Source organism: Ictidomys tridecemlineatus, chromosome 1 (assembly GCF_052094955.1).
Source record: "Ictidomys tridecemlineatus isolate mIctTri1 chromosome 1, mIctTri1.hap1, whole genome shotgun sequence".
In the NCBI taxonomy this organism is placed as follows: Eukaryota; Metazoa; Chordata; class Mammalia; order Rodentia; family Sciuridae; genus Ictidomys; species Ictidomys tridecemlineatus.
The window spans coordinates 117,068,465-117,084,766 of record NC_135477.1 but is presented as its reverse complement, the minus strand read 5'-3'; the positions used below and the strand labels follow the sequence as shown (position 1 = coordinate 117,084,766).

Here is a 16,302-nt window from a genome sequence, read left to right as displayed (position 1 = left end):
CAGGGCCAACTTTGCATACATATTTCTGTGAGAAGGAAATGAGATGATGGTAGTAAAATGTCTTGCACACTACAAGGTTTCCAGTAGGAATTCAAATACGGCCCACACATAGTGACCAATTACCATTTCTGGATAATCAAATATTGTAGAACTTCACTTCAGACATATTAATGGTTAATATTTAACGCAACAGTCTTCACAAATCTAGACTTTCCTTGAATTTGGTTAATCGGAATATCAACCACCACACAACTCTAAGACTGGGGCAAGAAATAGCCTAAGTCCTACTTTTGGAACATCTTCCTAATGGCAATGTTCTGAAAAATCAACTGGTTTTCATCATGAGTTAGAAGCCCAGAAATGCTGAAATAGAAAACTATAAGACTGATATTTTTAAAAAAATCTATTTGAAGACATTAGAGAGTTACCAAGGAAGTGAAGGCTTCATCAACCTAGATCTAGGAAGGAAAACCCAGCAGAGCAAAGCTGCCATTGCTTGCCTCTGCTTTCCCTCTGAAGGCATGAACCCATTCTAAAGCAGCAGCTGAGAGCTGAGAAGATGGAAAAGCTTCTGGCCATCTCACAGAACTGAGGGGACGAAAGGTAGGATCTGAGTTTTGCCATGGAAGAAGAACCCCAGTGAAATCCCCTGGCTTAAAGTTGAGACCCTTAAAGAACAGAGCCCTATGAATAAGAATTGACATGAAATAGAGGAGCCCTTAGGAAGCCCAGCTTTGAATCAGCCCAATACCTGATTGCATCAGAGTGATCTCTTTTGTATCTTAAGTGCTTGTCAGAATAAAAGAAAACCTGTTCTTGTGGAAGGAAACAGCATTCAAAGCTTCAAATTCTAAAACCTTTCATATATAATATTTGGCATTGGCAAGCAAAAGTATAAGAAGAAAGCAGAAAAGGCAGGAAAAGAAATTTACAAGGTGTTTGGATAATGGAGTTACCAGACAAGAATCAGGAAAAATGCTTTTGGTTTAATCAGTACACAAAGGATATTGCTAAATTAATTGTGGTAACTATGATAATTTTCTGGAAAAAAAAAACTTGAAAATTTACATCTTAAAGCAAACACCTTCTCCACTTAAAAGGTTCAATGAAAATGATGTTGAGGTTTTAAGAATTATGATCAGATTGGGAAGGATTGAACAATAACTTTGGGTACTTTCTTTTTCAACTGATGGCATAATACACTTATATAGATAAATAGATTTTAATCTTTTTCTTGAACATCAAAAGCATTGTTTTTATTCCAAAATCCATCATAATTTATCCTATGTAACTCATTATTTAACTTCTATATGCAATAGCAGATTCCACCTGGAGTATGAATATGTTTAATTTTTTACATACAAGCATCATAGAATAGATTTTCTGATAATAAAATACAACTAGTTTGACTATAATGAACTAACATAATTGTCTCTTTCTCAATTGCTCCATTAGTTCATTCATTAGGTGCTATTAGAGTCACCATTAGACAAGGAATGAATTCTCATTATCACAACTAAATAAATTTGAGTTTGACTTAAGTACAGGAAGAGATCATATTATGATTTCTTTACTTTCAAAGGAAAAAAACCCTCAATAGATTATATTAAAAAAGCAGGATATATTTTCAGTGTGATGTAATTTAAAGATAATTGTAGAAATAAGTAACTTAATGGAGATGCCAAATTCGTCTCAGCTATGTCAATGATGTGGACAATGTTTAGGGGAAAAAGTCTATCTTCCAAAACCACTAACAGCTTGGGAGTGGTTGAGTGCTTTACTGGCTATCTGCCATCTTTTGGGATGTCTTCTGTTAAATATGAATATTTTATCCATTTACTTCTGCAAATGAAATTTATCAATAGCACTTAGGTTTTTATTTTTTCCTAGAACTGAATTAAATTCTACTCCAAATTCTTTCATGGAAGAAAGCTTGGGACACGGTGATACATAGAGACTTTTGACTCCAAATTAATTCAAATAAACAGAGGCAGGAAGGTAAATAGTGCTATTAGTAGATGAGAGCTTCAGTATGTCATTCCTAACTGCAATTATTTACTATTAAAGAGTGTAAAATTTCTCTCCAATAAACCATAATTAGCAGAGAAATATGCAAGTTCTGCTCAGAGAAAACTCATGGCTCCAAAGCCAGTGGGATCTGCCTATAAACTAACTCTACTAATGTACCTAAATAATATGTGCACGGAAAAGAGTCAGCAAAAGGGGGTGTGAAAAATGAAGCCTTAATAGGCAAATTTTGGCAATAGCCAAATAGGCTAGTTCAGAGGAGCACATGGGAACTTGATAGTTTTAGAATAAGATTATATATTCTTAAAGTATATTCAAGTTGTTAAGTTCTCTTCACAACATAGAACAGCTTTAAATTTGTCCCGAGGTTCAGAGAAGTTAAGTAAATTACTCTAAGTTAGTTATTCACCCTTGAGTGGTACAGTCTGGATTCAGAACTGTGAATCTAACAAACAAATAACCAACACCGGAAGGCTACCCATGCCCACTTTCTGTAGTGGACTCACTATTGAAAATATGAAAAGAGTAAAAATATGAAAATATGAAAAGAGTAAAAATTTTTTAAAAATCCACCTGTTCTAAGGAAACTTCAACAGACAAACAAAATTAGATTTCTGTTAAAGATACATATGTAGTTACAATCCAGGTGGCCCATTTTGTTCCTTCCCACCTAAAGATTCAAATCCTTATTGGGTAAGGTTCAAAATAAAAGACAGAATAGTTGAAAAGACAATCCAAACACTTTGGGATACTTTTGAAGAGGCAGCAAATTCAACTGGGTGGAGTAAGGATGGGAAGGAGGTATCTCAGTTCATTTCAGCTGCTATAACCAAATGTCATTAACTGGGTGATAATAAACCACCACGATTTCTTTCTCACAGTTTTGGAGGTTGGGAAGTCCATGCTGAAGGAATCCGCAGATTCAGGGTCTGGGCAAGTGCTGGCTTCCTCACTGAGTCTTTTCACTAAGTCCCACACACAGAGAAAGGGGGGGGTATCACTCTTGAGCCTCTTGTATAGGGCACTAATCCAATTCATCAAGGCACTGGCCTAGTCACCTCACAAACCCTCACTTGGTGGTGAGGGTTTCAATATGTGACTTTAGGGCAACACAAACATTAAGGCCATAGTAGGAGGGAGAAGGGTTTCTCTCTCTACACAATCAAAACTCATCCCCTTTAGATATCGTTCTCCTCAGAGTCCACTCATTGTAGCAGTTACTTAGTCATTCACTCAGCAAATATTTATGGAGCATTTATCATGACCCAGGCACCCAGTCTCTCCTTTGTCTTCCCCTTAAACCATATCCCAATTCTCCCTCACTGCAGGCACACTCCACCAGTGAAAGCTTCTTACCATTTCTAGTGTGTAACCTACTTAGTCTCTTTACCTTCTTCCAATTCCATCTTGAACATAGCAGAAGACTCCCAAGAGCCCAACAGTGCAAACAGGGAATTTTCCTGAGTGATGGGGAAGATGGAAAAACTATAGAAACATAAAGCTTGTCTGCCTGTCTGTTCTGCCAGATTGAAAGGCATCCTTCCCTCCTGCATTCTCAAACCATTCCTTTGAGAGATGAACTATGAGCAGATAACTGAAATTGGCAATAACTGCCAAAAACAGAAAATGTTTTACCCTGAAACATGGAACTCTTTACAGAAAAGTAGATTTAAAAATAATCATTGGAAAAGTATTGGTTTCTATAAGTTTGGGGATTATTATAAAGAACACTATTAGAGTATAGATTTAAATTCTTATGGTTTTCTGCAAATATTTTTTCAAATTATTTTCATAAATATTACTATTTAAATTAATATGATTTTCAAAATTCTATTTTTTATTGTGTTATGTTTGCAAAGTTAAAAAGATGTTATAGTGGTTCTCTCTTTATTCCAAATTTTCATCTACCTCTATCTGATTAATTACTATCCACCTTTTTTCAACATCCTTCTTTTTCAACATCTATTTCAGGGAAATTTATCAAGTAGAATGCTCTTTTATTATGCTCTTTTATTTATTCAATTTCAGGAGAACTTCTCTTAGATTATATTTTGGGGCCAAAAGCAAGCATTCCTGTGGTTAGATATCTAGGTCTACCTTACCTGTCAAATAGTTCTCCTCCTGTGACGAGTTCTAGGACCAGACTGATTTCTGCAGGAGTTTCAAATATTTCTTTAAGTTTTATCTGGGGAAAGATATACACATATGTCAATGATTTCACAAGTTCTTTATTTTAATCTTCCTTGAAACTATCTAAGATTATGGCTAAAATAACATTCTCTCCAATAAGTAGTATTGGATCATTGTTAGTAAAAGTCCCTCTTTCTAGTATCAGGTAGATATTTGTCACTCTCCTTTTGGGTTGTTGATTTTGTCAGTTACATCATCTTTTTCAAAGGTTCTATTAAGTTTTGACACTTTTCATTTTGGCAGTTGAAGAATAACTGCCTGAATTTTGCTAAAATATTCCAACTTCTGAATATCATTAGAATCAAAAATAAAACCCAATTTCCTATATCAGTTGGATAACATCATGGTTGCTAGAGATGTAAAATGCTTCTTTCTCTTGGAAAGAAAGGACTCTGAATTAGGGGCCTGAGTCAGCATAGAACCCATTAAAGCCTGTATGTGAATAATATCCTCAACAGCTTAACAGTTGCTAGTAGGCAAAGGAGGTCCTTAAGAATGAGTGGTGGGCCAGGCACGGTGGCGCACACCTATAATCCTAGCAGCTCAGGAGGCTGAGGTAAGAGAATTGCAAGTTCAAAGCCAGCCTCAGCCATGGCCAGGTGAGGTGCTAAGCAACTCAGTGAGACCCTGTCTCTAAATAAAATACAAAATAGGGCTGGGAATGTGGCCCAGTGGTCAAGTGTCCCTGACTTCAATACCCAGTACAAAAAAAAAAAAAAAAAAAGAATGAGTGGTGGTAAAGATTTCATGGACCACACCAGTATTTTCATTACATTCAGATAATCCAAACTGCTTTTTCTGTTTTTTCTACATACATCTGAGAATCTAGTGTCCAGTACTGATCCACATTTGAAGAAAATTCCACATTGGCCTCTCTTTGAAGAGAAAAGAGAAACTATAAAAGTAGTGATTGGGTATGGCAGATTTTTATATTGCTTTCCCAAAGCCCCTTTCCCCCTACTTTATTGCAAACAGAACCCTGATTTTGTTCAGGAAAGCAGGATGCCTAGGCTTCCTTGAATAAGATCATGATTTTGTTCTGTTTTGTGGATCACAACTGGTCTAAATGATTTGTGACAATCCCATTTCCAGTCTAATAGCATCCATGATTTTGTGACAGCTTTAGCCAAGAAAATTTGAAAAGAATTCTGCTATACCAGTTCCTGAGAAAACTTTTCTCATCTGACTCAGTTGGTGAGACCTTCTCCCTTGAATACAAACCTGAGGACTTGTGAAAACTGTGCAGCCATCAATTTGGGACCATGAAGGGAAAGCATGAAGGTGAAAGTCAATGCACAGAGGAGGGTAAGACCAAGCATGGGTGGCTTCTGGGTCCTGGACGGTGTCAGTGAGGTGAATCAATGCTGAAAACTTTCTTACTTCTGATTATTTGTTTTAATTGTTTTTGATTTTTAGTTGTAGATGGACACAATACCTTTATTTAATTAATTTCTTTTTATGTGGTGCTGAGGATTGAATCCAGTGCCTCACATGTTAGGCAAGTGCTCTACCACTGAGCTACAACGCCAGCTCCTGACTTCTGATTCTTATGAGAAAAGCATTTGCTGATTTGTGGCTAAATGCATTCCTAACTCAGACATTAAGTTGTAAGCACTTTGCTTTGAGCCTCAGCATTGCAGTTCATCCCCTCAGAGAGCACAAATTTCTCAGAGAAGTGGGCAAAATACATTTTTTTAAAGTAGATGGCTTAATTTATAAAAACAAGTTATGGCCTAGAAAGTGATTTTGTTCTTTTTCACTTCATTGGTTCAAGAAAGCTTTTCACTAGGCATTTCTCTCAGAGGCTTTGTCTGGACATAGATGGAAGCAGAGATTCTGAGGACATTTTATTTTCCCCATTCAAGTACATCATCTATTTGCATCTTCACATTGTTTCTGAAACAGATACTCTCTCAAAGGAGACAGAAAGGACTCTTGAAAGCAATGCACTTCATCACTGGCCCTGTGGGCAATGGCATATCAATAAGATAGGCACACAAGACTGAGAAAGCCAGTGTTTTATGAGAGTGAAATAAAACTTCCCAAATTCTATGCTTGTATGCATGGAAATAAAGGTTGTATATATTACTTTGGAAATGAATGAATGCATTTGCAGGGTTGATTCAGACCAAAAATGGAAAATGTGATGAGACAAGGACAAGAGCTAGACCCAGTGTCCCCCAGAGGTGGAAGAAGCCCTTTCTCATTATTAACATGGACAGTGAAAAACAACAATCCCTTTCTGCAGCTTGAAAGCATTGGAAATAATAGGTTAAAAACCACTTACAATGTTTGGATGTGAGAGGCGAAGAAGAACTCCTATCTCAGTTCTTACGATTTTTTTGTCCACCTAAAAGGCAAAATAAAAAAGAGATAAACTGAAAGAAAGTCCCACCTTAGAAAAATCTTCATTGTAACAGAGATCAGAAACAGCATTAACCCCCTGGGTGAATCAGACAAGGGGAGAAGTTAATCCCTAGGAATTTTGCTTATGTCTCTTTCCTCCCTTTCTTTTTCAGCTGCATGCCCCACCTTTCTGCTTCAGATGTAAATTAGAGCTGGTGACTAACAGGGACCACAACTTGTCAGACCTCTTTCTTGTCATCTTCCTGCCTTTCTTGTTAAAAGTTGTCATCATCACTATTACCGTATGGCACAAGTTCCTCTCAACCTATCCTTCCTCCTTCTCTTCCTTTTTCATTCATAGATGTTTCTGGCTCATACCTAAAGGAACTGTCAATCACTTCTGCATTCCTCATACAAAGGTGGCACATATTCACACCTAGCCAACCAGAAACTCCGTTCCCTGGCCATGTGGTGATGGCATCAAAGACATTCAGCTGGCCCAAGTCATTCCAGAAGGTCCTATCCAGAAATTGTGCTTAAATAATCAAGAATGAGGTATTCTCTTTCTCTCTGAAATGATGAGACCAAAGACTGTGCATCTATCATGACCATTTTTTACATCATATGGAGTTCACTGCATTGAACATGAAGCCAACAAGGAAAAAAGAAAGTTTGGTGAGATGTGAAGAAAGAGTACTCTTCATATAATGTAATTCCTAGTGTTCATTTATAGTTTGTCCTTTGAACTTCCTAATTATATGAGCCACTAAATTTCCTTTTTTATGATTTTCAGTTTCTATTGCTGGTCATTAAAGAACCCTAGATGGTTTACCATTTGATCTCAGTGTTGGGGATAATGACCATTTAATTTACAATATTCAAAATTAGGAATGTTTTCCCCTCTCTAGGTCCATGATTAACTTTTCTTCATCACAATGAGTATTTTGGTTCTCTAAAAGTCATATGCAGACAGAAGGGTTGAGCATACTCTTCTCCCAGCAAAAATCCTAAATATACAAATACACACACATACATACACATTTACACATATCCTATACCCTTACTGTGGTTTCTGCAATATGAGCTGTCCATATTGGATTGGCAGAGATCACATGGTTTAGAAATGAGTGTGAAGAAATTTATGTGCAATGTTAGCCAAACTGTGGGTATATCCAACAGCCTACTGAAGAATGGGTTCTACCCATTAAGTTACTTCTTCTGAGGAAGAAATGGTGGGCTTGAATAGAAACCCAATCCCATTTCAGTGGTGATAATTAATCACAACTTTCAAGAGGACGAACAACATCTATTAATTCAATTTTGTTCTCTAATGAAAATATTAACACAAATGGACACATTATTTGAAAATAAATAAAAATATTCAAAGAAGTGTGTTATAAGTTTCATGTGTTTTTTTCCTCAGTTGATAGTCTTGGTAAAGCCTCTTAAACTATTAAAAAAAAGTCTTGATCATGAATGTGATCATTTAGAAAACTCAGGGTATTCTTTTGGGGGGGGACACCAGGGATTGCATTCAGGAGTACTTGGCCACTAAGCCACATCCCCAGCTCTATATTTTGTATTTTATTTAGAGACAGGGTCTCACTGAGTTGCTTAATGCCTCACTTTTGCTGAGTCTGGCGTTGAACTTTTGATTCTCCTGCCTCAGCCTCTGGAGCCACTCGAATTATAAGTGTGCATCACCATACCAAGCAAGCTCGGGGTATTCTAACATGTTCGTGCCTGAGAAAATTAGACTAAAAGTAAATTTATAATTTATTTGTAAACAAAACAAAATGTATTCTACTTATGTAAAATGGAAGCCAGTCTGTGCAATCTAACATACTTCTTAAAATGTGCATGAACAACCCATATAAAAATGCAGCATCAGATATAAATTCTGACTGAAAAGAGGGGAGGAAGATTTGATCTGTCCATTTTAATACTTGACAGCTAATCTAGACAGTTACATGTGAGGACAGATTCACTATGAGTAGAGAAAAACAAGTTGGTAAGAAATAACCTAACTCAAATGACTGTACCTCACATTGACATATTCTGGGCTTTCATAATGAAGAAATATAGAAAGACACATATTTTGATACATCCAGTACTCTGAGACTCAAAAACTTTGGAAGCTGTTTCACCAGTCTTCCCCAGATACTAAAGTGTAGCTACTTTTCTGGACAACTCATACTATAGGATTCAGACAGGCTGTGTATTGATTAAAAATTTTTCAATGGCAAGTAACTAATACTTAAGTTTGAATTTGCTTAAGCTAAAAGGTGACTTATTGGGACACTCATATACAATTATCTAAAGATATAAAAAGGTACGGTTAAATCCAGAGGTTCTGGTTTGGGGTATCTCTTCTTGCCACCCACCCTATATTGGTGTCTTGTGTGTCTTCCTCTTTTTTTCTAAATAGTAGGAAACGTGACCACAGAAGTTCCAAGTCTATATTCTTCAGTCTCATATCAAAGGGAAGAGAGGCCTCTCTTTCTACATCTATATGCTAATGTCAAGTAGTATTCTCATTGGCCTTGCTTGTTTTCTATGCCTACTCCTAGGGAATGTGTAACTATGAGAAGACTGAGCATGGGTCATGGGCTCTCCCCTTTGAGCAGAATGGAGAGGGATGGGGAGGGTTGATTCTCAGGAAAAAGGATGTTGGCAAGCAATGAATGCTCCCTTATTGATTGCTTTCAATATTTGATCCCTCTCTTTTACATTTGCAGAAAATCCTGAAGTATTACCTATTCTTCTTCCATTTCCCAGGTTAATAAATAAATTATTAATACTTAAGTTATAATAAGCACTAATATCAGTAGATTTAATATTCCATTGTTTGACCATTTAGCAGTAATCCACATGGGGTTACAAAAGTGATCTAGGATTTTGTTCCCAGAAACATTTTTTAATCCATACTGAAAAAACTGATTTAAGGCAATTGCATAGCTGCTGAATGAACCTAGCAGATTATGGAGCATCTGTACCTGGAGTTCAATGGGTTATTCTCTACTTCTGGGCAGTAACTTTGTCAACTATTTTGATGTTACTGGTGATATAAATTGGAGGTAACTAAAGCAATCTAGAAAAATGATGACTCTAGCCAATGTGAAAGGTTGGAGCTGAAATTTGGATGAAGCAGTTCCTGAAGCTGTATGCTTTGGGGAACAGAAGACAATCCACAGTTTTTGTCATATTTTCAAAACTTGAAACAGAAAGAAAAAGTGACCTAAAAAAAAAAAACACAGGAAAATAGGGCTGGGGATATAGCTCAGTTGATAAGTGCTCACCTCACATACACAAGACCCTGGGTTTGGTCCCCAGCACCACAAAAACAAACAAGAAAAAACAAAAAGAAAAAGACTAGAAAATGTGGTCCATGTAACTGGAGGAGTCAAGGATCTCTGAATTCACTTTTTAAAATGTGTCTGTAAGGAACACATGGTGCATAGTAAGAGTCTCATATAGGTTTTATCTGCACCTCCATTTTATACTCTGTGGGATATATGAAAACAAACAAATCAAATAAGGTCTCTCGCACAGAAATGTTACAATCTCATTTGTGAGATAAGACTTATCTACATAATGCCATCTGAAGGTAGTGAAAGATAGTAAAGAAAGACTAAGTTTTGCTTTAAAAGTTGCATTGTTCAGTGGAAGATCATTTTCTATGAATTGCTAATATTTAAAGGAGGTTTATTCTAAAAGACTTTGACATCACTATCCATTTAAAACCCACACTGTTGTCAATATGAAATGAAGACTGAACTGTTAAGAGCCTGCACGGGGATTGTGTGATATGTGGGTTGCTGATAGCCAATGAGTGACATCAGACAGCCCAATCCACAGGACAGCATGGTCCAGGAGGGAGCCAAATGATAGAACAAGACTGTGAAAGCTCACTGACTTTGTGAGCAAAAAAAAAAAAATGGTGAAAAATTTCCATTGATAAATAGATGTTCCACTTTTATAAAGGAGAGATCTTTGAATAACAGAAGCATTGCCAAAAAACCCGGATCACATTAATAAATCTCTTCCAAAGAACTCTTGCCTCACTTTTTGTTTCAATTTTGGCAGATGCTGTTGAAGAAAATTCTGATACAGATTATTATTTTTGAAAAATCTTAGTGTATATTTAAAGTATACAGCATGACATTATAAGATATAGTACAAAAGTTATTAAAGCGAAGCAATTAATACATGAATCATTTACGTAATCATCCATTTTTTTTTGTTTTTGTGGCCGTTGCAGCTAAAATTTACTTCTGTAGCATGAATCCCATATACAGTACATTTTTGCTACCTATAATGATCATGTTGTACTTTAAATCTCCAAAATGTTTAACTCTGTGATGCAAATTATTTTTATCTAATTGTCTCTTCAGGTTGATGGTGATTTTTGGTATTAGGATCTATTTTTCTGCCTGTACATTTAGGGATTATGAAATTTAAGGTTGTCCCTCTTATTGTCATATATTTCTGAAGAATGTAAATGATAACAGAGGGAACCTTGAAATTTTTCACAAGATTTTTTTATGTTCAATAAATATTTTTCCAACACAAATATAAATTTCATTTTTATTTTAATGTTATGTAGAATATATTACATATTAGCATGTCTTTCTCTTTTAATTCTCTGAGAGTTAAATTATATGAATTCCAGAAATATTCAGAATAGGTTGGATTGCAAAAAGTCTAGAATAGCAACCTTCTAGTATGATCACTTGTTTTGAATTCAGAGTTAACTTTTCTTTAAAAACTAAAATTTTGAAAAGGGTATTGACTTTCCCAGTATACTTTATACTATTGTTTCTCAACTCAAAATGTGGTCTCAGGGGCCTGGAAGGACCTTCTAGGAACTGTGAAATCCTCTGCTTTCCAATTTCATACCTAAGTAAGTTCAGATTGTGTCATATGGCACAAACAAAACAATGAATCACAAGAAATTGAAATGCAGAAACAGCCGAATTCAATTTGTCTTGGATTAAGCCAGATAGTAAAGAAATTAGTAAAACAATGCTACTTTTTTCACTAAGCATTTTTAATTTTGGATAGTATTGTTACAAATATAACTATACTATATTATATATTAGTATGGCTATATTATTACATAATAATGAAATTATTATTTTCATTACAATGAAAATATTTTGTTACAAATATTATTTATGTTAAATTATTATAGTTTATTTTTAAAAAACTTATTAACATTTAAAACTTCCTCAGTTTTAATATCTTATACAGTAAATATCTGTATCTATTTGGGGTGCTTAATACTTTTATGAGTATAAAACATTCCTAACCTCACCAAAGTTTGAAGACTATGACTCCTATAACTGCAATGTTTGGAAATAGAATAAAAATAAAGAAAAGGAAAATTCTGGTAACAGCAATTTAAATGAAAGAAAAATGTGAATACAGGCTCATTTGTTTTCCTTGAAGGCTGGAGTTGAGGTTGAATAATGTACAGGTCATGACTTAAGGAGAGGCTGAGAAGGTTGAAGCAAATAAGGATTTTAGAAGAAGAAACTTAGAAAAAACACCATCAACCTAAAGAAGAAAGAGTGGTGATGGCCAAGAAAACAATCAAGGACAAAGCTGAGAGGGAGAAGGACAAAAGGCAAACAGATCAGACTGTGAAGCCAAGAACAATACCCGACTGAGGCTGGGAAATACTTCCCAGAAAACTAAGCAAAGAACCACTTATGATCCTTTTGAAAGGACATCTCAAAGCTTGCTCTATAGCCCTCCATTGGGGGCCAGTTCTCTCCAAAGATGTTCTATCTAGAAGGTCACTTAGGAGTGGATCTTGTCAGCCATCTCTTCTCAACTTTACCCACATTCCTCTTCTCTTCCTCCTACTGCTCAATTCCTCTTCTGAACTCCTGGGGATCCCAGTAGAGTGTGAGCTCTCACACTGCTCTCACATTCAAAATGAATAGTAGTTTGTAGAAAATAATTGTCAAGCAAACCACAAAAGTCCATGGACAACTACCTGAAGAGTCATTAATGCCACTTGAAATTAGCATCCAAGTGCCACCATAATTAGCATCTTGAGAAACATCAACAGATAGCTTGAACAAACCAACATGACAAAAATATTGAAACCCAAAAGACCTTGAAGAATGTTAGATTTATTTTGTTACTAATAAATTTCAATTCTAAAAGTGAATTTTACAAAAATTTTACTAAAACTTAGGGGATATATAGAACAGGTTCCCAAGAAAACAGACACGGGGCAACATTCCAATGTTATATTTGAGAGGTACAAACCCATTTTCAGTGAGAGGAAAATGGAAGTGCCCAAAGGTAGGAGGTACCAAAATGTAGTCAGCAGAGTGGTTACTGTGTCACAATGAGTTGTGAAGATATCCTGCAGGTCATCAGGCAATAGTATCCAATTAGCACACAGCTCTTCACCACAGAGCTGTCCCATGCCACCATCCTTTAAAGTAGCCCATGAGAAGGAGGAAGGGAAAGCAGCTTAACTGCCCAAGAACCTCCTCCTATTTCCAACTGGTGAAATTTGGACTCACAGGTTAACTTTTCCATACTCCTGGGGTGCATATGCATTTTCTTTGGCAGTCTCAGTCAAATCCAAAAGAGGCTGGAAGATCCAGAAATTTCAGGTGTGTCTTGGTGCCTGAAGTGCTCAAAGGCCGTTCTTGCCCTCCTTCACCCCAGCCCCATCTACCAGCTTGGGTAGCAGGTGGGCAGACTCTGAGGAGGCCCATAACAATTTTGTCCAATCACAGAGCATTCTGGAGTTTTTGATACCAGATAAAGTAGATTGACAGCAGTGGCACTGCCCTCATGCTTTTCTAATTTATAATGTTTTACTGCTTACCAGAAGGAGTTTTGTCTCCCGCTGACATTCTTTGTCGTTGCTCTAATTGCCAACATGAAATTAATAATCATCAAGTAACTTGTGCACATGGGATTTTTCTACAGTGATTTATTTTAGCTCCTCTACTTAAACTACCTTAAGAATTCAAAGAAATATCTTCTTTCATTGTTGTAAAGTCACTGTTGAAACAGCCAATATTAAGAGTTTCTGATATACTTTTTTAAAAATATTTATTTTATAGCTGTAGTTGGACATAATACTTTTATTTCTTTTTTCTTTTTTTAATTGATTTTTTTAAAAAAATAAATGGCAGAATACATTACAATTCTTATTACACATATATACCACAATTTTTCATATCAGTTTATATATAAAGTATATTGACACTCAATTCATGTCTTCATACATGTACTTTGGATAATGATGTCCATCACATTCCACCATCCTTGCTAATCCCCTGCCCCCCCTGCCTTTCCCTCCCACCCTTCTTCCCTATCTAGAATTCATCTATTCCTCCCATGGTCCCCCTCCCTAACCCACTATGAGTCAGCCTCCTTATATCAGAGAAAACATTTGGCATTTGTTTTTTTAGGATTGGCTAACTTCACTTAGCATTTCTGATATACATTTAATATTAAACATACTTTTTGAAGATTGTACAAGGAAAAATTAATAAAGCAATTTAATAAAGGAAATTATACAGATTTATACAGTTTCAAAACTTTATGGAACTCAAGATTTGTTAGTACTGAAAGAAATCCCAATTTTGTATCTATTCTGATAGTAGAGGTGAAATAGAAAGAAGTGGATAAAAAATATAATCTTAGAATAAAACTACAAAAAAGTTTCCATCATTGAATGGGGCTTATCAGATATGAACCCTTCATTAAGATTCACTGTTAATGAAGCCATGTGTGGTGTTGCACACCTGTAATCCTAGGCTGAGGAAAGAGGATCACGAATTCAAATCCAGCCTCAGCAAAAGCAAGGCACTAAGCAATTCAGTGAGACACTGTCTCTGAATAAAATACGAATAGGGCTGGGGATGTAGCTTGGCAGTCAAGTGCCCCTGAGTTCAACCCGTGGTATCCCCCCCCCCAAAAAAAAGATTCACAGTTAATGCATTGTTGTGCTGGTGCTGAGATTATTGAAAAGAAGAGGAAGGACTGAAAAATATGTAAAGAAGAAACAACTTAGAACTTAAATAAGAAAAAAGGAAAACCTTTCTTTGCATGGTGGGAATGCTGGCTGTAAAGAGTGATGAATGAACTGGAGAAAAGGAGGAATATAAATATAACACGAGATTTAGGCAGCACTTGAGCCATTTGACATATATTATTTATTTATTTGAGATTTAACCCAGAGGTACTTAACCACTGAGACATGTCACCAGCCCTTATTATTATTATTTTTTAGTTTTAGATAGGGTCTTGCTAAGTTGCTTAGGACCTCACTAACTTGCTGAGTCTGGCTTTAAACTTGACATCTTTCTGCCTCAGCCTCCTGAGCTCTTGGGATTATAGGCATGTGCCACCAAGCCAATGACATTGGCTTTCTTAAATGCAGCCTTGATGTAAGCTCCCTAACTTAAAATCCTTTTGACAAGTTGGGATGACCTATGTCACTAGGGCTGCTGTTGTTCTTCTTCTCCCTGCCCCTACCCCCCCCCCCGCCCCCCGCCCAAGTTCTGGAGGTCAAATCCTGGGCCTCCTGCACGCCTGGCAAGCACACTGAGCTTCTACATTCTCAGCCTTTGTTCTTGCTTGAAATGTTTCAGTCAAATACAGCAGCACTTCTGCATAAAATCTTAGCCTCATTTAATTTTCCCTGAAGGATCTGGGACCATATCTCTCCATCCTCCTCCTTTGGCTTGTTTTTGGTTTGAATGATGCATAGGGAACGTGATGGGAAGTACAGAATTGTGCTTCTCACATCCTTTATGAGACCAGGCAGAACATAAATTACTAATGGTTAAATAAACAATCTAGTCTTTCAGCTTTCACAATGATTCTCTTCTGCATAGGTTCTGCTTAATTTAGCTCCCTGATTTTGACACTCAACAAGAATATGTTGACACTAACATGCTTGGTGAAAAGACTTGACAACTGAAGTTGTGTTCGATTCAAGACTGACAGTTCTAGTCTACAAGGATTTGAAAACTTAGAATTGCTGTTTGAAAATGTAAAAACCAAATGTGGAACACATACAAATAAGTTTTCTTATATAAAATGAGTACCTTCAGTATCTACAGAATTCTAACCAAGCCTGATAATTCCCTTTATCTTCTTGGTCTAATAGCAATCTGGGCAGGTCATGACTGTGTTACTTCTTACACCATCTCAAGAACTAATCTCTTTTTGTCCCAGTAGGAAATATACCACAGTATCTGGAAGTATCCAATAAATGTCCTTCTTGCTCATTGTCGCTATGTCCCAATCATTTCTACTCCCTTCTTCCTGTAAACATAACATTTTTTAAAAATGTCTACAATCAGCCAATAAGACTTTCATCATCTTCTCCCTGTTGTAGTCATGTTGCTATGTTCATGTCACCCATACCTACATTGAGGATTTTATCCCATATATCTCTATCCCAACAATTACTATCATCATTCTCAATAACCTCAACCACAATGTGATGATTCACTGGACATTCTTGCCTCAGTTTCTTTACCACTTACTTGATTCCTCTTAGGTCTATCTACCTCTGATTTCCCTTAGCAACCTATTTCCTTGGTCACATCTCAAATTTCAGGATTACCATCAACTGAACCATCTCAAAATTCTTGACTGCAAACATTACACATTCTGATTCTACTTCCTATCTTAGCAGCTCTTACTTAGCTTAGATTCCATGGTTCATTAGTATAAGCACTGCTCTTC

The 16,302-nt window shown here is 36.3% G+C and overlaps 1 protein-coding gene across 2 annotated transcripts in view; it reads right to left on the bottom strand.

Moving 5' to 3' along the window:
* Nucleotides 1-16,302, bottom strand: part of Camk4 (calcium/calmodulin dependent protein kinase IV) — a 235,277-nt gene that overhangs the window by 81,951 nt on the left and 137,024 nt on the right. For both annotated transcript variants that reach the window (XM_021727686.3, XM_005327225.4), the window contains 2 exons: nt 6,506-6,568; nt 4,131-4,213 (listed from right to left, as the gene is read on the bottom strand). In XM_021727686.3, coding sequence (XP_021583361.1) covers nt 4,131-4,213; nt 6,506-6,568 — 146 coding nt within the window. The remainder of the gene's footprint in view (nt 1-4,130; nt 4,214-6,505; nt 6,569-16,302) is intronic.